The sequence below is a fragment of the Meles meles genome, chromosome 1 (assembly GCF_922984935.1).
Source record: "Meles meles chromosome 1, mMelMel3.1 paternal haplotype, whole genome shotgun sequence".
NCBI lineage: Eukaryota > Metazoa > Chordata > Mammalia > Carnivora > Mustelidae > Meles > Meles meles.
In genome coordinates this window covers 86,929,470-86,950,641 of record NC_060066.1, presented here as the reverse complement: position 1 = coordinate 86,950,641, position 21,172 = coordinate 86,929,470, and the positions used below count along the sequence as shown (strand labels likewise).

The following is a 21,172-nucleotide window of genomic DNA, read 5'->3' as shown; positions in this document are numbered from 1 at the left end:
GGAAGAAGAGAGGAGAATAGCATCAATTGAATCTATAATGTTGTAATCTTGGGGGAAAAGGTCTGAAACAAGAATGGCAAATGTTAGAATTCAGACAATCTGAATGAATTCACAGGTGTTCACTGTGTTATTCTTTTGAAAACTGTAGAAATATTTCATAACATTTTAAAAATAAAATATCTCCTAAAAAATAAATAAAATAAAATACCTCCTTTCAAGAAGACTAAGTAAGTCTTTTAGCCAGTATATTTGTGTTTGTAGAGAATCATGCATAAACATGGATGTCTAATATCAGTTTCATGAGTATAAAAATGGGCGATTCACCTATTAAATAGCTATGAATTTTTTTTTTGCAATCAAGTTTTGTTAATGCTATTTTTTATTTCCACAGGTTTATAAAGTTCTGGTCTCAATGGGCAGGAGTGAGTGGTTTGTCTTCAGGAGATATGCAGAGTTTGATAAGCTTTACAATACTGTAAGTAAATGTCAGTCTGCAGGAACTTTTGTTTGTTTTAAAGATTTTATTTATTGGGGTGCCTGGGTGGCTCAGTCATTAAGGGTCTGCCTTCGGCTCAGGTCGTGATCCCAGGGTCCTGGAATCGATCCCTGCATTGGGCTGCCTGCTCAGGAGGACTGCTTCTCCCTCTCCCACTCCCCCTGCTTATGTTTCCTCTCTTGCTGTGTATGTGTCTCTCTATCAAATAAATAAAATCTTAAAAAACATTTATTTATTTATTTGACAGACAGAGATCACAAGTAGGCAGAGAGTCAGGCAGAGAGAGGGAGAAGCAGGCTCCCCACTGAGCAGAGAGCCTGATGTGGGGCTTGATCCCAGGACCGCGAGATCATGACCTGAACTGAAGGCAGAAGCTTATTAACCCACTGAGCCACCCAGGTGCCCCGGGATTTTTTTTAACACAAAATACCTGAGGGCTCCTGGCTGGCTCAGTTGGAAGAGTGTGCAACTCTTGATCTTAGGGTTGTGAGTGCGAGCCCCATATTAAGTATAGAGATTATTTAAATAAATAAAACTTAAAAAATATGTAACAGAATAAAACACCTAAGAAAACTTACAAATGAGAGATTTTTTTTTTAAAGATTTTATTTATGTATTTATTTATTTATTTGAGAGAGAGAGAGAGAGAGCGTGCGCGCGAGCGAGCATGCAAGGGGACAGAGGAAGAGGGAGAAGCAGGCTCCCTGCTGAGCAGGGAACTTGATGTGGGATTTAGTCTCAGGACCCTGAGACTATGACCTGAGCTGAAGGCAGACACATAACTGACTTAGCCACCCAGGAGCCCCAAAAGAGCTTTCTTTGATTAAATAATATTCCTTCTCAAACAGATAAGCAGAAAAGGGTAAGAGATTCTTCAGAAGCATCCTAACTTTGGAATTCCTACAAAAAAGGGTGGAGGGAGGATTGTTGAGAATTTTTGAGTAAACTCTTAAAGATGTGAAAATTATATGTGCCGCTTAAAATACATTTTATGTCAGAATATTAGAAATAAATTCTATTGCCTCACTAATAGTTGTTTATCATCGTTTTGTTTCCAGTTAAATTGCCCAGCAACTAGATTTAGGTCTGAAAGTTTGTCATAAGCTTACCTTCTTTCTATAGTTTCATTTTTAGCTAGAGTTAAGTCTTCGGTTCCAGATTTTAAGTAGCCAACAAAACTAAAATGAATATGGACTTTTGTAAGTTCTGACAGTTACTGGAAGGTAGGGGGTGATATCTAAGGGATCATTAATTATTTAAATTAATATAAACTATTTTTATATATTCAAAATTTAGATATTAAATATTATTTTTAAGGAGGAAGCAGGAGCACCATGGTCATTGTAACACATCAGGCCAGATCAATGCGGAGACCAGTGCTTGTGTATTATTGTCCATTGTTGTGTAGGTATTAGTTATACACACCTAGGGGGCCAAAGAACACCACCTGTGTTGGTCGTTGTAGACCTCACATTATTTTTTTTTTTTTAAAGATTTTATTTATTTATTTAACACAGAGAGAGAGAGAGAGAGAGAGATCACAAGTAGGCAGAGTAGCAGTCAGAGAGGAAGGGAAGCAGGCTCCCTGCTGAGCAGAGAGCCTGATGTGGGGCTGGATCCCAGGACCCTGAGACCATGACCTGAGCTGAAGGCAGAGGCTTAACCTACTGAGCCACCCAGGCGCCCCTAGACCTCACATTATTAAGACAGCTCTGGATTCTGAACTTTGCTTCAATTAAGGAAAAAAGCAGTTATGCTTTAAATCCCAAATTTCAGTTTTTCTGCCCTAAGAATAAATAGGAATCTCTTTATGTCATTATTTAATAAATGGTAGATTACCAGGCATCCTTCAGAAAAAATTGTTTCATATTAAGAAGGTAATTTTTTTCAATTTTCTTAACGCTCTCTCTTGATTTTAAAAAGGTAGGATTAAATAGATGCAGAAGTGTGTGACTTACCATTTGTAAAATCTTTAAATATGGAGGAAGTTAAGCATATCTCAGTTAAGAGATAACTAACTTCCTAAATGGGCCCGAATGAATCTAGTGGCTAGCTGTACAACATTCCATGTTTTGTTAAGTCGTGAAAGTAAGGCTTCTGACTTTTTTTTTTTTTAAGATTTTATTTATCTACTAGAGAGAGAGACAGAGAGAGCGCGCGCTCACAGATGAGTGGGTGATGGGCAGAGAGAGAAGCAGCTCTCTGCCAAGCAGGGAGTCTGACGGGGCTCAATCCCAGGTCCAGGATCATGACCTGAGCCAAAGGCAAATGCTTAACCGACTGAGCCACACAGGTGCCCTTTCCGATTCATTTCTATTTAGTATTTCACTGTGTCTGTTTTTCTTTGAAATAGTATTCAAATGCTTTGCTAGTTAAAATTGAACTTTTAAAGTAATACTTAGGTTTTTTAAATGGCATTTTTTCCTATGTAAAATTAATATATATTCTAGAAAATCTGGAATATGGAGGAAAATAAGTGTTTAAACTTAAAAATCACCCCTCCTATGTTGCTACTCAGAGGTAACTGTAGTATTTTTACTGTGTTTTCTTCTGTTTTTAAATTTTTCCTTAATGCATATGTAACCAAAGTGTATATATATATATATATATATATATATATTTAATTGCTTAATTAGAGGCTATTGAGGCAGTCTTCTTTTGACTGTAAGTGAAGTCACACTTTTGAAACAAAATAATATCCAAAAACAATTTGTACATGAGGATATCTTCTGTAATGTTAATCATTTTTATTTATTTACTTAATTTATTTTTAAGTAGGCTCCACATGCAGTTTAGAGCCCAAGGCAGTGCTCAAACTCATGACCCCAAAATCAAGACTTGAGCTGAGATCAAGGGTCAGATACTTTATTGACTGAGCCACCCAGGTACCCCATAATGTTAAGAGATTTTAAAAAATTTATATTAAAAAAATAGTTTATATTGGAGACTGGGTGAGGGTTGAATTGCCAGCTCTGTTTGAAATTCTTGGATACCGTTATGTAAATGATCAGCATTTTTTGAGGATTGTACAGATGTGACCATAGCTATCATGATGGTACTTTAATAAACATATGCACATACAGATAGTTTATATGAACTTCTTAGAGAAAAAAGATCAGTTTTTTCCAGTGAACTACTAATAACTGAAAATCTGAGGTTCTTTCTATATTTGCTTAAATGATTATATGAACCAGATTTACCTTCTAAACGTGTTTCCTTCTGTAGAATTGTTTATAAGAAGGAGGAATGTAGGGGATGTGGCCTAAAAACTCAGCAGTGTGGAAATCTTGCATGAGTAAAGAGCCATCCTCATGTCATGATGGTTTCATGATTTAAGTAACTAGAGATTACAGATGTCTGGGGTGCCTGGATGGTTTAGTTGATTAAATGTCTGCCTTCAGCTCAGGGAGCTTGCTTCTCCCTTTTCCTGTATCCCTCCCTGCCTACTCACCCCCCACTTGTGCACACGCTCTCTCAAATAAATAAATAAATCTATAAATAAATAGCTAGAGATTAATTAGTTTAGGGTGTTAATATTTGTATATCTAAGTATAAAGAAGAAGTGAGTGATTTGTTTGGGGTACCCTCCCCTACCATGATCACTTTCATTTCCTTATTCCATCAAACATCCCATCTTAAGCTTTCTGCAGAAATTTTTCCTCAAATGTAGTTGAGTTTTTATTATCCTTCTCCCTCATTTTTTCCTGTATCTCTCTTCCTTTTTTCATCTTTTTCTTATTTCTCCATTTTCTCTGTCTGCCTGTTTTTCTGTAACTCCTGATTCTGCGTCCTGCAGTGAGGGTGGCAAAGCAAAAAACGGGAATCATGTCAGTTGTGTTCCTTGAAACCACAGAAGTGAGGTTCGCCCTGGCCTGGATTTCCCTAAGTTGTTTTTTAAAAAAATTTTTGTTTATTTATTTATTTGACACAGAGGGAGAGATCACAAGTAGGCAGAGAGGCAGGCAGAGGGAGGGGGGAAGCAGGCTCTCCACTGAGCAGAGAGCCAGATGCAGGGCTCGATCCCAGGACCCCGAGACCCTAACCTGAGCTGAAGATAGAAACCCAACTCACTGAGCCACCCAGATTCCCTATCCCTAAGTTTGAAAACACAAATTCTTTCCCTGTGCTCCTTTTGGAGTAAAAGAAAAAAACAAAAAGTAAAATATCTGTTCTGTAAACATTTTATCCATAGAAATGTATTTTTATGATTGTAGTTTGCATTTTAATTTTTTTTTAGATTTTTATTTATTTATTTGACAGAGAGAGATCACAAGTAGGCAGAGAGTCAGGCAGAGAGAGAGGAGGAAGCAGGCTCCCTGCCGAGCAGAGAGCCCGATGTGGGGCTTGATCCCAGGACCCTAGGATCATGACCTGAGCCGAAGGCAGAGGCTTTAAACCACTGAGCCATCCAGGTGCCCCTGCATTTTAAATTTTTAATTGTAGAAATTATTGCACATATACAGTAGTAGAGAGAATAGCACAAATACAGAAAATAATATAACGTACCAGCCAGCTGCCATGGGTCCAGATACACAGCCATTCTTGTTTCATCTCTTTCCCTAGCCAGTCCACTGTAATTTTGAAGCAAATTTTAGACTTCGTATCATTTCATCTGTAAATATTTTAGTATACATCTCTAAAAAGATAGAAGTTCTTTAAAAATTCACACACACACAGTATTAGTAATCACATGTGAAAATAATTAACAATAACATTTTAATATCCAATATTCAGTCAGTGTTTATATGACTGGTTAATAAATCTATAAGTGTCTTTATGTCATGAAGTCTCCCCCTCCACCTCTCTTTTCTTTCCTTTACAATTCTTTGTTGAAAAAGCAGGGTCATTTGTCTACAGATTTTTCAGTCCCAGTTTCGCTGACTGCATACTCGTGGTGTAGAGTGATTAATATTCTTCCATTCTTTGTATTTTCTGACATTTCGGTAGTTGGGTATGTAGTGTGTGTGTGTGTAGTTTTTTGACATCAAGCTTATAATAAAAATAAGCCTTATTTTGTGTGTGTGTGTGTGTGTGTGTGTGTGGTTTTTTGACATCAAGCTTATAATAAAAATAAGCCTTAACCCATTTTAATGACTTTACTGCCCCAAATTTAATGTCTTCAGGGCCACGTTGTTCTTTGTCTAGGGATAAGCAAATCTGATAAGCAGATGTATTAAAATTTTAATAAGGGGTAGGCTCGAGCAGAGCGTATTGGAAAACAAAATTCAGCACTTTCTTAAAAACAATTGTCAAGTCTGTTCATTTAGAAAGAATGCAAAGATCACAACTTCTCTTGAGGTAATAAATGGTGAGTAACACGTCTTCAGAGCTTTACTCCAGATTCTTATCTAAGCTTTAAAATTATCTCCATCTTACAGACAAGAAAACTGAAACACAGAGATGTTAAGTAACTTAACTTATTCAGGGTCACAAAGATACTAAGAGTTCTTTTTTTTTTTTTTTTAATTTTTTTTTTTTTTTAAGATTTTATTTATTGGACAGACAGAGGTAACAAGTAGGCAGAGAGGCAGGCAGAGAGAGGGGAGGAAGCGTGCTCCCTGCTGAGCAGAGAGCTCAATGCGGGGCTCGATCCCAGGACCCTGAGACCATGACCTGAGCTGAAGGCAGGGGCTTTAACCCACTGAGCCACCCAGGTGCCCCAATACTAAGAGTTCTGTTTCGACAAAATAGGATAATTAGATAAGCTAATGTTATTTTATTGGTATATTTTAATACTGTATTTATTTGATTATGATGTCCTTAAAAGTATGCCTTATGGATTTTCTTGAAAATCAGATTGTAATTTGTTTTGGTACATGTATAACCAGAAGACTTAGAAAGTTAAGTTCATATAATGTTATTTTTTAAAAATTCTAGTTAAAGAAACAATTTCCTGCTATGGCCCTGAAGATTCCTGCCAAGAGAATATTTGGTGATAATTTTGATCCAGGTAAGCAATACCTTCATAGACCAGCTATAAGTAATAATTGAACTTTGAAGCAATAGGTAATGTGTTGATTGCACGAGGTTTCACAAAGCTAATCGATTCCGTGTTCTTTGAACATAATGCCTCAGGATGGGGCTTTCTGTGTTCCAGGCATTGTTTTGGGATTTTTTTAAAAGATTTTATTTATATATTTGACAGGGACAGCGAGCGAGCACAGCATGGGTAGCAGGAGAAGGGGAAACAGGCTCCCCCTGGGCGGAGAGCCCCATGATGTGGGGCTCCATTCCAGGACCCTGAGGTCATAACCTGAGCCATACTTAACCTGAGCCACCCAGGCGCTTCCCAGGCATTGTTTTAAACACTTCGCATGTTTGTGGGTTTTTGTTTTTGTTTTTGTTTTATGTTCAGTTAGCCACTGTGTAGTACATCATTAGTTTTTGATGTAGTGTTCATAATTCATTAGTTACATATAAAACTCAGTGCTTATTACAGCATGTGCCCTCCATAATACCCACCACCCTGTTACCCCATCCTCCTTCCCTCTCCCCTCTGAAACCCTCAGTTTGTTTACCAGGGTCCCTAGTCTCTCATGGTTCATCTCCCTTTCTGATTTCTCCCCGTTTGGGTTCCCTCCCGTCTTCTATGGTCCTCTGTGCTATTGCTTATGTTCCACATATGAGTGTAACCATATGAATATTGTCTTTCTCTGCTTGACTTACTTCACTTGGCATAATCCCCTCCAGTTCCACCCATGTCGATGCAAATGGTGGGTATTCCTCCTTTCTGATGGCTGAATAATATTTCATTGTGCATATATACCACATCATCTTCATCCATTCATCTGTTGAAGGGCATCTCGGCTCCTTCCGCAGTTTGGCTGTTGTGGACTTTGGTGCTATGAACATTGGGGTGCAGGTACCCCTTCTTTTTACTGCATATGTATCTTTGGGGTAAATATCTAGTAGTACAATTGCTGGGTCATAGGGTAGCTCTATTCTTTTTTTTTTTTTAAATTCAGGCTTCTGGTGGATCTTTTTTTTTTTTTTTTTTAAGATTTTTATTTATTTATTTATTTATTTATTTTTTTAAATATTTTATTTATTTGACAGAGAGAAATCACAAGTAGGCAGAGAGGCAGGCAGAGAGAGAGGAGGAAGCAGGCTCCCCACGGAGCAGAGAGCCCAATGTGGGGCTCGATCCCAGGACCCTGGGATCATGACCTGAGCCGAAGGCAGAGGCTTTAACCCACTGAGCCACCCAGGTGCCCCTATTTATTTATTTGACAGAGAGAGAGATCACAAGTAGGCAGAGAGGCGGGCAGAGAGAGAGGAGGAAGCAGGCTCCCCGCAGAGCAGAGAGCCCGATGCGGGGCTCGATCCCAGGACCCTGAGATCATGACCTGAGCCGAAGGCAGTGGCTTAATCCACTGAGCCACCCAGGCGCCCCAGGGTAGCTCTATTCTTAACATCTTGAGGAATGTCCATACTGTTTCCCAGAGTGGCTGCACCAGCTTGCATTCCCACCAACCATGTAAGAGGGTTCCCCTTTCTTCACATCCTCACCAACACTTGTTGTTTCCTGTTGTGTTAATTTTTGCCATTCTTATCAGTGTAAGGTGGTAGTTCATTGTGGTTTTGATTTGTATTTCCCTGATGGCTAGTGATGTTGAGCATTTTTTTCATGTGTCTATTCGCCATTTGTGTGTCTTCTTTGGAGGAGTGTCTGTTCATGTCTTCTGCCCATTTTTTGACTGGGTTATTTGTTTTTTGAGTATTGAGATTAAGAAGTTCTTAATAGATCTTGGATTTCAGCTCTTTTTTTTTTTTTTAAGATTTTATTTATTTATTTGACAGACAAGTAGGCAGAGAGGCAGGCAGAGACAGAGAAAGGAGAAAGCAGGCTCCCCGATGAGCAGAGAACCCGATGCGGGGCTTGATCCCAGGACCCTGGGATCATGACCTGAGCCGAAGGCAGAGGCTTTAACCCACTGAGCCACCCAGGCGCCCCGGATTTCAGCTCTTTATCTGTAATGTCATTGCAAATATCTTCTCCCATTCCATGGGCTGCCTCCTAGTTTTGTTGACTATTTTGTTTTCTGTGCAGAAGCTTTTTATCTTGATGAAGTCCCAAAAGTTTTTTTTTTTTTTTTTTGCTTTTGTTTCACTTGCTTTGGAGACATGTCTTGAAAGAAGTTACTGTGGCCAATGTCAAAGAGGTTACTGCTTATATTCGGATCTTTTAATTCATTAAGTCCTCACAAAACCCTTTGAGGTAGGTGTCCTTATTATCATCACTGTTTTATAGATGAGGAAATTGAGGCATATTTAGGTTAATTAATTTGCCCAGGGTCACAGCTAGTAGGTGTCAGATTTGGAAATTAAATTCACGCAGTCTGGCTTCAGGTAAATTTATAGGTCATTAAGGATAATTTGGGGTTCTTTTGTAACCATGAAGGACATTCTTTGTTACATCCAGAATATTTATTAAATATATACTGTATACACAGGACTCTGCAAGGCTCTGAATGGGATACTAAGAAAATATCCTATTGTTTACCCTTAGGAAGCCTCATGAAACATAGGCTCTCAGGAGTCTGGAGCTATATGTCTGAAGCCTCAAGTCTGGAACTTCTTTCACTTGAATATATAGCATCAGTCCAGGTTACAAATGGCTGCTTACAGAGAGACAGAAGTCTCCTTATCCACCACATAACCTCCTTATGCAGATGAGAAAAGCTGTCTATCTATGCTGCAGGTGAATCCTGATGAGCTAGAGTGCTGTCTATCCTTATCATCTATCTGGCTTACCTTTGTAACTAATTTGCTTGTAGCCTTGTAACCCATTAAAACTATGATTCTGTATATGTCTGCTTTCTTGGATCTCTACTCAAGACATAAGTTCTCATATCACTTATCCTGATTGGACATCTTCTCTGCAACTTAGCCTTCTATCATTTCTTTACCTCTCAAACCTTTTTCCACTGTGCCCTGTGAAATTCTGTTCATGATTAACAAAATCCTCTTTATCCTCCATCTTTTTCATATTTCTTTTACATTCTTGCTTTAATTAAACTTAGTTTTTTCCCCTGAGGTGGCTGGATCATTCCCTATAGCTCTCTCAACTGGAGACTCTTCATTCTTTTACACTTTATGAACCTCAGGATTGGAGAGGGTTCTCACTTCCTCTATTATGTGTAGAATTTTTTTCCCTTGAGAGAATTTAGCACACTTCATTGTCATTGCCAGTCTGTCTCATCTGGCTGTAGATTTTATGAACATTGATATTTGTTTTTTTATCGATTTATGGTGCCTGGTAGATCTTGGGTTTTCAATTACTATTACTTGAATAAAGGACTTCATTAATAAAAAGAAGCAAATTAAAAACAGGGAGCTCTTGCTCAGAAGCATAGTTCATAGAGTCAGAAGACTTGAGTCGCCACAACAAAGCCAGATTGGACATTCTGCAGAATTGATTCTATAGGCCAGTGCCTCTGTACTCATTTTGTTTTTAGCTGCAGAATGCTTTTTCCCAGTGATATCTCTTGCAGAATATGTCCTGTCTCGAACAGATAAAAAAGGGAGCTGCTTTATTGGTAGAGCAGTGAAATGGGTCTGCGGAGCACAGGCTGAAAAATGTCATCATGGACAACATGTTAGTCCTAGAGCACCTACTCTATTTGGGTAAAGTGAGTATGAAAATCGATGTGAAATTGACAGTGTGTGATACACAGTAGGCACATCAGAGAGAAGAGACAAGGTAGAGGCTAGAACACTGGCTAAGGGACTGTTCCGATAGACCTCACATTAGATAATCAGAACGAAGACTGGTATGGAAATGAACTACAAATGGAGCTGTATGCAGGAACTCTTGTAAGGAAAAATCTGTAAGAAGTCTACTCTCTCTGTCAAATAAATAAACATCTTAAAGAAAAGAAATCTTGATGATTGCTTAGGTAAAGGAGATGTAGAGAAGAGAGTGAGAGACAAGTGAGGTGTCAAGCCTGGGTGAACGAGAGAATGAATTACTGTGAAGTGGCAGAAAGACATCTGAGAGGAGTCGAACTGTGTGTTGATAATAGAGACTTGAACTCAGGCTGGAGTTCTGGAGAGCCCTTAGTTGAACCTAATGATAGAATCATTTCATTTTGTCCTGGGAAGAAGACAAAGAGATAAAGGACATCTCTGCGTTCTTATGTCATAGTTTAAGAGGATGTCTCCATATTCTTGTTTTCACTTCTTGATTCTGATGGTTGCCACCCTCTCTAAGATAAGTTTTATATATCTTGAAGGTAGATTTTTTTTCTTTTTTTATTTCTTTTTTTTATTTTTTTTTCTGAAGGTAGATTTTAAGAGTTATTTCTGCCTGTAATTTCCAGAGTTAAAATTTCATTTTGAATTTAAGGATCTTTCTGTAGAGGGCACAGAGATACCTATACTTTTTATACTCTAAATGGTTTACTATCAAGCCTTTTGCCAATAGGATCCTGAGGTCAGTATATAAACTACCTTTTTTTTAAAGTTTAAAAAAAAACAAGTTTATTTTATCTTAACTATTGAAAAATAAGTATACAAAATAACAGAATCAGTGTGAGTCCAATAAGAGAGCTTGTAAAATTTAGAGACTATGAATGTTAGAATATATAACTATTTGCTCAGTATTTTATTTATACATTCACAAAAACATCAATTAACATCAGTTAAGTACCTTTAATAATACTTGGTTAAGGGCTAAAGATAAAATATTTTTTAAAGGCATGATCCTTCCACGGCTTGTGTATAAATGACTTTTATTTCTTTAACCCTTACTAATTGAAGTGAAATAGGTTTGTACAAAATAAAAAGACAACTCTCCATTATTATTCTAGTCTTTGCATTCTTCTGAAACCAAGACATTGTACCCATCTAGTTCTTCATAAGACTTGGTATAGATAGCAGTGCCTCAGGAAATTTTTCTTAAGTGCTAGTCCCTGGGCAGAGTTGGGGAGCCTCTTTGCTCTCATAGCAGCTTGTGAATTCTCTGTTAGTTCCTTTGGTGTGCTGAAGTAGTGACTTGTTTAAATTTGTTTTCCACTGGAATTTGAACTTCTTGAGTATAGGTACCATGTCTTAATTAAACATTTTTGTATTTCTAGTGCCTTGTACAGGGCAAAGTGTCTAATAGGTGATTGGTGAACAAATGAACAAACGTATCCATGCATGCTATTTTCAACTAGTCACTTATTTTGGAAGGTCTATTTAATATTCGGTTAAAGATTTTAAAAATCACTTCTCTTAGAACTTAAACTTTCAAATCGTTGAGGATTCTGAATTAGGTACAGTAATTTTGTTAACCATGTTACTCCTTTTTTTTCCCTTCACTCGGATGACTTTTATTTTGAGTCCCAAAATGTTATAGCTATAAAGAGAGCTTACAGATCATCTAATTCTATCCCCTGCTTGACAGATTAAAGAAGGGAAGAGTCTGTGGTTAGAAAACTAAGCAGTGGCACAAGTGAGATTTGGTTACATCTTACACTCTGATTCCAGTGCTTTTTCCCTGTAGTAAGCTGTTTTTTAAAATGCTGCCACCATTGTAATAGTAAGATATAATAACATAATATTTATAGTAATAATTCAATAATATAATAATAGTAGCAGTATAATAATAATAACTGTGCCATTATTTGAGTTCCTAACTGTAAAGTAGCTTTTTTACCTCCATTTCATGTATGAGGAAAGTAGAGACTTAGCAAAGATCAGCCACACAGCCAATATATAGCAGAATTACACTCATCCAGGTTTGTTTATTTCTCTTTTCACTTGACTCTATTGTCTGATTTATGCATGTTATCTTTTAAAACAAAATTCATAATATTATTATGTACATGTTATTTTAAAATTTTAGATAACTTGTTTGGAACATTACAAAAATCTTCACCTTGTTTTCTAACCTGAAAAGTGTGGGTTAGGACTGGAAAAAAAAATCTGGTCCCTTAGGGCTCTAAATATCTTTTGGTGGTGAATATAATTAGGCATGCTGGCCACGAGTGGCAGTATTGGGTTTAAAACCCAAGGCCTCCTTACTTCAGAGTTTGGTGATTTTTTTCCCGCTGTCCCACAGTATTGGAAATTGTGTCCTCTTGGTTGATTTTTCTTTTTTTTTTTTAATTTTTTTTTTTTAAAGATTTTATTTATTTGACAGAGAGAGATCACAAGTAGATAGAGAGGCAGGCAGAGAGAGAGAGAGGGAAGCAGGCCCCTGCTGAGCAGAGAGCCCGATGCTCGATCCCAGGACCCCGAGATCATGACCTGAGCCGAAGGCAGCGGCTTAACCCACTGAGCTACCCAGGCGCCCCGGTTGATTTTTCTTGAAGTAGTGAAATGACAGAGAAATCTGTATAGGTCATTTTCATAGCGCTCTAGAGACTAAACCTCTCATTTTATTGTCTAAGCATTGACTTCAGTCTCTAATTGAAATTTCTTTTAAGTTACAACAGATAAATTCTTTTAAATTCTCCATTGGAGAGATTTTTAAAAATATATTTCTCCAGGTGCTCCTAGGTAGCTCAGTTAGTTAAGTATCTGACCCTTGATTTCGGCTCAGGTCATGAACCTTGGGTCATGGGATCAAATCCCACACAGTGTGAAACCTGCTTGGGATTCTTTCCTTCCCTCCACCCCCTCCCTCTCCCTGTGCACAAGCCTATATGTATATATATTAATCTCTAACTGTAATTCTTAAAGATAGTATGTCAGCTGTATATAAATTCTTGGGACTCACCCAGTAATGGACTTGTATCCATTTTAATCTTACCTGGAATTTTTAAATTAAAGATATTTGCATGCTTAATGTTTATCTACAAATTAAGCTTGGAATTTCCTCAAATCTCTGACTACTGTAGGTCTTCTTTTTTCATTACTGACTTCTTTCTCATGTTGGGTTTTCCATAGGGCTTTCAAAAACTGTTCAAAGTCAGCAACGAAATGGAAGCTCTAGTTATACTTACTGCAGCATGGGCTGTAGCTCAACTAAAGACAGAAACTTACTCTTATAATTATCTCCCAATGTAAAATGTACCTTAAGTAAGTATCCACAGAACAGGTTAGAGCTGCATCCCTATAATCATTAACTTTTCTCTATCTCAAATGTAGTCATTCATTTTAGCTTTCTCCTATGTTACTACATTCAGTTCCTCCGTTCCTGAAAAATAACTGTTTCAAGTGTAGTTTCTAATGTAAACCTCACCAAGCTTTACACTGTGGTAAATAGAAGAATGCTCTTGGAAGAGTTTTATAAGATACCATCCTGAAATTCTTCAAGAAATTCACAGTTGAACAAGAAAAAAGTACTAAGTGCATTTGGATCTGACAGACCAGATCTGACTTATATTTTTTCTTTTATAGCCATACCTTACCTTTAAGAAATGTAAATAAACCTAAGTGACTAGAAACAACCCATAATTTTGGTGACAAACATTGTACTTTAAAACCTTTATTAAGTAGAAACCATTTTACTAAACCAAAACTCATTCTTGAGTTGAGTATTGTTTATAGATTTTTATTGAGAAATGCACCCTTTGAGACACTTTCTCAAGCATTCTGTTGGTTGTTTTTTTTTTTTTTTCCATTTTTAGAGTATATTTGTTAAGAATTAGGGTTTAGGTTGGTGAATTTTTAACCCTACAACAATAAATAACAACAATAACAAAAATAGTGATAGCTAAAGATCGTGCTTTTTCTGTCTACCAGACATTTTACTGTAAACTAATATGGATTGTCTCAATCCTATAACAGCATTAAGAGGTATAAAATTGTATCATTTTACAAGTAAGGATTTAAATCTCGGAGAGGTTCAAGGTCAGTTAACTAGTAAGTAGCAAAGATGCTTGAATAAAGTATTTTTAATTCGAAGAAACTTTTGTGCTTAACCTTTATTGCTAACCTGCTGATGCATAATCCTTAATTATCAAGTCAAAACACTTTGAAGTTGCTAGGCAGTTGTTTTTTAGAAAATTGTTCCATTGTATTTTTCAAGGGATGTTTAGCAGGGGGAATTTTTTAGTAGCCAAGTTTTGGTGATACCAAAAAGTAACAAGAATTACTGGAAATCCTTGTAACTGGTTAATTGATATTCAGTTAACCAGTTACAAGGATTTCCAGTAATTCTTGTTACTTTTTAAATTAGTGCTTTTTGCAAAAAGAATGAATACTGTTACGCTGAAAAAATAAATAAAATGGAAAAAAAAAATTAGTGCTTTTTTCCATCACCAGTGTCATTGTGTTGATTTTTATTCATTACCTGGTAGTACTTGAGGAGTTGGACAAAGCAAAGCCCCTCTCCAAGTTTTATAGTAAATTAATTTAGAACCTAAATTGGACATTTCTTTGGAGAGTTCTCTTTTGGGAGATATGTTTTCTGCTTGATTTTAATTTTATAATCATTGTATTTATATATTTAAATATATATTTCTAAGTATTATTGTATATCAAGAAACATGAATTAAGAGATAGCTTATTGATCAAAATGCACTTTTTGTTGTCCATTCTTACATAACTGTATTGATAATCATAGTCTGACATAAATAATCCTAATAGTTCATGTCTCTCTTAACAGATTTTATTAAACAAAGAAGAGCAGGACTGAATGAATTCATTCAGAACTTAGTTAGGTATCCAGAACTTTACAACCAGTAAGTAATTTTCATTGTGTTTTGAAGAGGTGCTGAAGCCAAATCTAAGAATATCGAATAAGCTACTGATACAGATTTTATACATTCTGTGGAATATTATTGTGCTGTATGTGTTTGTAAAATCCTTAAGCAGTTTTCCCCTGGCGTTCTTAATCTTCTTTTCCCTCCATCAACTCAAGGCCCCATCAATTGAAGGCCCTAGTTATTGTCTGTCTTTCTTTTGTACTTGTATTAGCTTTGTAGATTAAACTTGAAAGAACTTTGCATAGTACAGAGTTACATAGTACAGAGTAATGTAATTTTTCTAATTATATTCAGAAAGCATTTATTAAATCACTATGTTGTACGCCTGAAACTAATATTACACTATATGTTAACTAACTCGAATTTAAATAAAAACTTTTTTTTAAATTGCTCATCAGAATTTTATTTTGTTTGGTTTTTGGGGTTTTGTTTGTTTTTTTGACATATGCTCAGCCAAAGGACTGAGCTGATTTATATATTTTTATTTATTTATTTATTTTTCTAATTAATATATAGTGTATTATCTGTTTCAAGGGTACAGGTCTGTGATTCATCAGTCTTACATAATACATAGTGCTCACCACAACACATACCCTCCCTAGTATCCATCACCCAGCCACCCCATCTCCCTACACTCCTCTCCTCCAGCAATCCTCCATTTGTTTCCTAAGATTAAGATCTTTTATGGTTTGTCTCCCTCTCTGGTTTCGTCTTGTTTCATTTTTTCCTCTCTTGCCCTGTGATCCTCTGCCTTGTTTCTTAAATTCTGCGTATCAGTGAGATCATATAATTGTCTTTCTCTGAGTGACTTATTTCGCTTAGCATGATACCCTCTAGTTCCATCCATGTTGTTGCAAATGCCAAGATTTCTTTTTCTGATGGCTGCATAATATTCCATTGTGTGTCTATGTGTGTGTGTGCGTGTGTATGTGTACACATATACACCACATCTTCTTCATCCATTATCTCTCATGGACATCTGGGCTCTTTCCATAGTTTGGCTTAAATAAAAACTTTTTTAAAAAGAACTTATTAAGTATCTGCTGTATGCATTGGTAATGTAAAAAACCTGCCAGAGGCACAGGCTCCTAGTCTAGTTGGAGAAACAGACATGTAAACAAACAATTAAAGGTAAGAAAGTTTTATGATAGAGGTACTAGAAGACAATGGAGAAAAATGTGGCCAGCTTTCCTTGGGAGGAGGGCAAACAAGCCTTCCTGGGATTTAAAGGATGTGCAGTTGTTCAAGAAAAGGTAGGGAGTACATACAGGCAAAAGGAGTAGTACATGTAACAGAATCTACAAAAAGCCGGACATGTTGAAGACATTTAAGTGTTTACATTTCACAGTGACTAGAATATGGAGTAGGTTTTCAGAAAGGAGATAAGGCTGAAGGATTTGGCAAGGGTCATGCATACATGCCACGATCCTTGTTCCACCTGGAGCTGTATTCTGTTGACCCAGACAAGGTCTCCAGGCCTTTTCCACCCAGCATTGCAGGCAGCCACTTAACATGAGGCGCTGTCCCAGCCCTGTGTGGGTCTCATGCTACTAAGCTGGAAAGGTGAGTCATATCAAAAACACCTAGGAACATACAGGTAGATCCATGGTTTGACATGTGTTTTCATTTTTGGGTCTTCAGCTTAGATCCACTCCCTAACCATTAATTTTTGCTGTCTGCACTTGAAATTACTTCAGATTGTCACATTAGTGGCTTGTTTGAAATAGAGTTCATAAATCGAGAGGTTGAATTTGTCTTCTTTGACAGAGCCTCACATGGAATAAATACAGAACAAATGTTGTTGCTGGTGATTATTTCTCCTGGCATTTTGAAGTGTTACTCAGAACCTCTACCACTATGTATTAAATTCTAAATATTGATTCTGGATCTGGAACTATAGCATTTCAGAGATGTTATTTTGGTATTAAAAGTCAATTAAAAGCAATTTGATTATTGTCATTTTAACATTTACCATAAAATACATAATTCTTAAGTATATAACTTAATGGATCTTTATGTACCTATACACCCAATAATGCCACCATTGCATTCAGGATAGAGGACATTTATAGAATTCCAAAAATAAATAGCCAAGAGATTTTTCCAATTTAATTTTTCACTGACGTTTTCTTTTTAATAAAAAAATGACATTTTGTATTTTCTGAATCTCAGCTTGGTGTTGATAGAGCTTTGTTAATTTTCACACTTTTACTTTATACCTCAAACTATGAAACAGATTAAAGAGAGCAAGAAGAGAAGCCAATCATCAAGTGTATCTTGAACACCTACTGTGTACCTGTTCCTCCTGTGTTAAGGAAATGCACTTTAAAAATACCTTTACTTAATGGGGTACCCAGTTGGTTCAGTCAGTGGAGTGTGTAAGTCTTGATCTTGTGATTGTGAGTTCGAGCCCCACGTTGAGTGTAGAGATTACCTAAAAAATAAAAATACCTCTGCTTGCTTATTTTAAAACTATTTATTAAAATTTATGTTTAGAATTATTTAAAAACTGGAATAAGATAGCTTAATACTTACATCTCTGATTTCTAGATTAAATAAAGGGTTTTCTGAGCATATTAGTAGTGCATGATATATTATAAAGTAAAACAATGATGTTTGACTTAATAAAAACTTTTGAACCCCAGAAATCAAAACCAAGTGAAATTAAAAACCAAAAATGTAGGAAAATCTTCCCATAGTAAAGGACAATAGATAAAATATACTTAATTTAGAAAGAGCTTGTACAGATAGTACACACTTAAGACACCAAAAGAAATGGACAAGGCACATTAATGATTTATAAAAGAGGAGATACAAGTGGCTATTAATTACCAGAGAAACTGAGTATTTCCTTTTATAAGAAATGCAGATAGGAGTAAAAATACCTTATTTTAGCTTCATTGCAGGATAACACATACAGAAAAGAGCACAAATTGTGATTATACAGCTTAATGAACTATCAGAAGTTGAACACATCTGAGTTCCCACCCCTGAGGCCAAGAAATAAAACATTACGAGCGCACTGGAAACCCCTCACATGCCTCCTCTGAAACTCTCTTCCTTCACTCCTTCCCAAAGATAATGATTCTATTGATTTTTAGCAGGATAGATTAAGGTGCCATTGTTGTACTTTATAATCAATGGAATCATACAGTATGTATTCTCTATCTGGCTTGTTTTCAACCATGTGAGAGTCATTTATGTTGTTGGACACAAATATAAACACAAATATGTTGTTGGACAAATACAATTTGTTGATTTCTACTGCTGTATAATAGCCCATTGTATGAATATACTCCAGTTTATCCATTTTACTGCTGATGCACATTTGAGTTATTTTTATTTTGTTACGAATAATGTTGCCATTAACATGTCTTTTTGTGCACATGTGCAAACATTTCTCATAAATCTGGAGTAGAACTTCTGGGTTGCAGAGTATATGTTTAATCTTAGGGGATAATGTTAAAAATGTTTTCCAAAGTGATTGTACCAGATAATACTTCCATTATCCATGTCTGAGATCACTGCTCACCTCACCAACACTTAGTATTGTTAGTCTCTTCAGTTTTAGCCATTCTGATGAGTGGGTCATGGTATCTTACTGTTGCTTTAATTTGTATTTCACTGATTGCTAATAAAGTTGAGTGCCTTTTCTTTAAATTACTATTTTTCACTTATATTATTAAAGGTAGTAATATAAACTAATATTTAATGCTAATAAGAGCTAGAGAGAATCTTTAGAATGTTCGTATACTGCTGAGAGAGAATATATTAGTATAACCTCTCTGGAAATCAGCTTAACAAACTGTATTTAAAGCCTGAAAATTATTTATAAATCAGTATATTTTCTAAAACCTATTGTGAAAATGCTAAATGCAGTTCTAATGTTATGCATGAAGATTATAAATTGCAACATTATTTATAGCAGTGTAAGCTATATAGTAAAAAGTTGGAGGCCATCTATCTATCTATATATATATATATCTTAAAGCTAAAGAATCATTGAGTAACATTTAGTGCACTCTTATTATACAACATCATACATCTATCAAGAGTGTTTACAAGGAGTTTTTAACAACATGGGGAAATGTTTACAATGTAATATTTAGGTGAAAAATAGTTAAGATCAAAATATTTTAAATACAGGATGGTCTTAACAGTGCAGGAAAAAAATTCAAATAAAATAACACCAAGATTAGTAAAAGTTGCCTCTGTGTGGTAAGATTGAAGATCCTCAACTTCACCTTTTAAAGAAATTTTTAGGGCTTGGCTGAGGAGCCAATGAGGCAAAGCTACCACCTTGTGGGATTATGACCGAGGGCTTCTAAATCAGAATCTCACCCAGGCAAACGATAGGGCAACGCCGAGGAGCCTTGGTTGGCCTCGGTTGGCCTCGGTTGGCCTCGGTTGGCCTCGGTTGGCCTCGGTTGGCCTCGGATGGCTTCGGATGGCCTAAGATGGCCGGTCCTTTGTGGTCCCCGCCGGCAGGCCACTGCATGTGCCCTGCGTGGCGTGGCGTGCCCCACCACGTGTCAGGACTCTGGTCGGGTGCGGAGAGCCCCTCATCTCGGGAACGGGGCACGGTTGGAAAGGAGGCCGCCCCTCTCCTTGCCCGTCACGCAACGCCTGTTCATGGGGAACCTGGTGCTAAACCATTCATAGATGGCCTGCTTCTGGGTCGGGGCTTTGTACATAGCAGAGCAGCTCCCTCGCAGCGATCATTTGAAAGTCAGCCCTCCCTCGACATAAGGGTTTGTTAAAAAAAAAAAAAAGAATAAAAATTTTTATTGAGATAAAATTCACATAAATATAATTCACCCTTCTAATTTTTTTAAAAGTATACAATTTTGTGGTATTTAATATAATCACATTGCTGTACAACCATCACAACTATCCAGTTCTGTTGCCTCAAGGCTAATGTAACACCATCACTTCAGAGAGACTACAATTGACCCTTGAACAATATGGGTTTGAACTGTGGGTCTGTTTATGCCTGGTTATTTTTTGATAACTGCAGGACAGTACTGTAAATACATTTTCTCTTATGGTTTTCTTAATATTTTCTGTAGATTACTTTATTCTAAGAATACAGTAAGTAATACATATAACACAAAGTAAGTGTTAATCAACTCTTTATGTTAGTGGTAAGACTTTGGGTCAAGAGCAAGCTGTCAGTAGTTAAATTTGGGGGGAATCAAAAGTAACACATGGATTTTCAACTGCATGGGGCATTGCTGTCCCTAACCCTCATGTTGTTGAAGGGTTAACAGTACTTTTGAATTTCTCCTTTCCCCCAACCTTTATCAACCACTAATCTGCTTTTCTATCACTATGGGTTTGCCTATTGTGGACATTTCATATAAATTCAATCTTATATGACTTTTTCGTCTTTTTTTTAGCCTAATGTTTTAGATGTTCATCCATAGAATATCATGTGTCAGTACTTCATTCCTTTTTATGACAGAATAATATTCTATTGTGTGGTTATGCTACATTTTGTTTGTCCATTCATTAGCTGATAGACATTTGGGTTGTTTCTACTTTTTGGCTATGTGAATAATGCTGCTATGAACATTTGTGAGTTTTTGTGTGAATATGTTCTTATTTTTCTTGGGTACATACCTAGGAATGGACTTGCTTAGTCACATGGAAATGCTATGTTTAATGTTTTGAAGAACTGCCAAACTCTTTTCCACAGTGGCTGTTATACATTCTCATCAACCCTACCGTTTTTTAAAAATTGTTTTTCATCTTTCTGAATTTCCTACGATGAATGTATATTTTACTTAATCATTAAAGACAATGTGAGGAAGAGATACCTCAGATACTGGGGTTGAATCATTCCTAAGGGTTGTCAGTAATACAGTCCTCTCAGTGCATTAGTGCACCAAGGCCGCTCTTGTATTTTAGTCTCATTTTTTTCTCTTCATGTTTGATCTTCCTACCCATCTCTTCATCCCTCCCATTGATACCCACTTTCACGTATTTGTTATGTCTTTGGAATTTGTTTTATTGAGTATTGCTTCATGTCTGTGAA

At 36.5% G+C, this 21,172-nt stretch overlaps 1 protein-coding gene across 11 annotated transcripts in view; it reads left to right on the top strand.

The window, feature by feature from the left end:
* SGK3 (serum/glucocorticoid regulated kinase family member 3) overlaps positions 1-21,172 on the top strand; it is a 183,164-nt gene that overhangs the window by 117,729 nt on the left and 44,263 nt on the right. For all 11 annotated transcript variants that reach the window (XM_046020112.1, XM_046020129.1, XM_046020090.1 and 8 more), the window contains 3 exons: positions 392-475; positions 6,374-6,446; positions 15,036-15,111. In XM_046020112.1, coding sequence (XP_045876068.1) covers positions 392-475; positions 6,374-6,446; positions 15,036-15,111 — 233 coding nt within the window. The remainder of the gene's footprint in view (positions 1-391; positions 476-6,373; positions 6,447-15,035; positions 15,112-21,172) is intronic.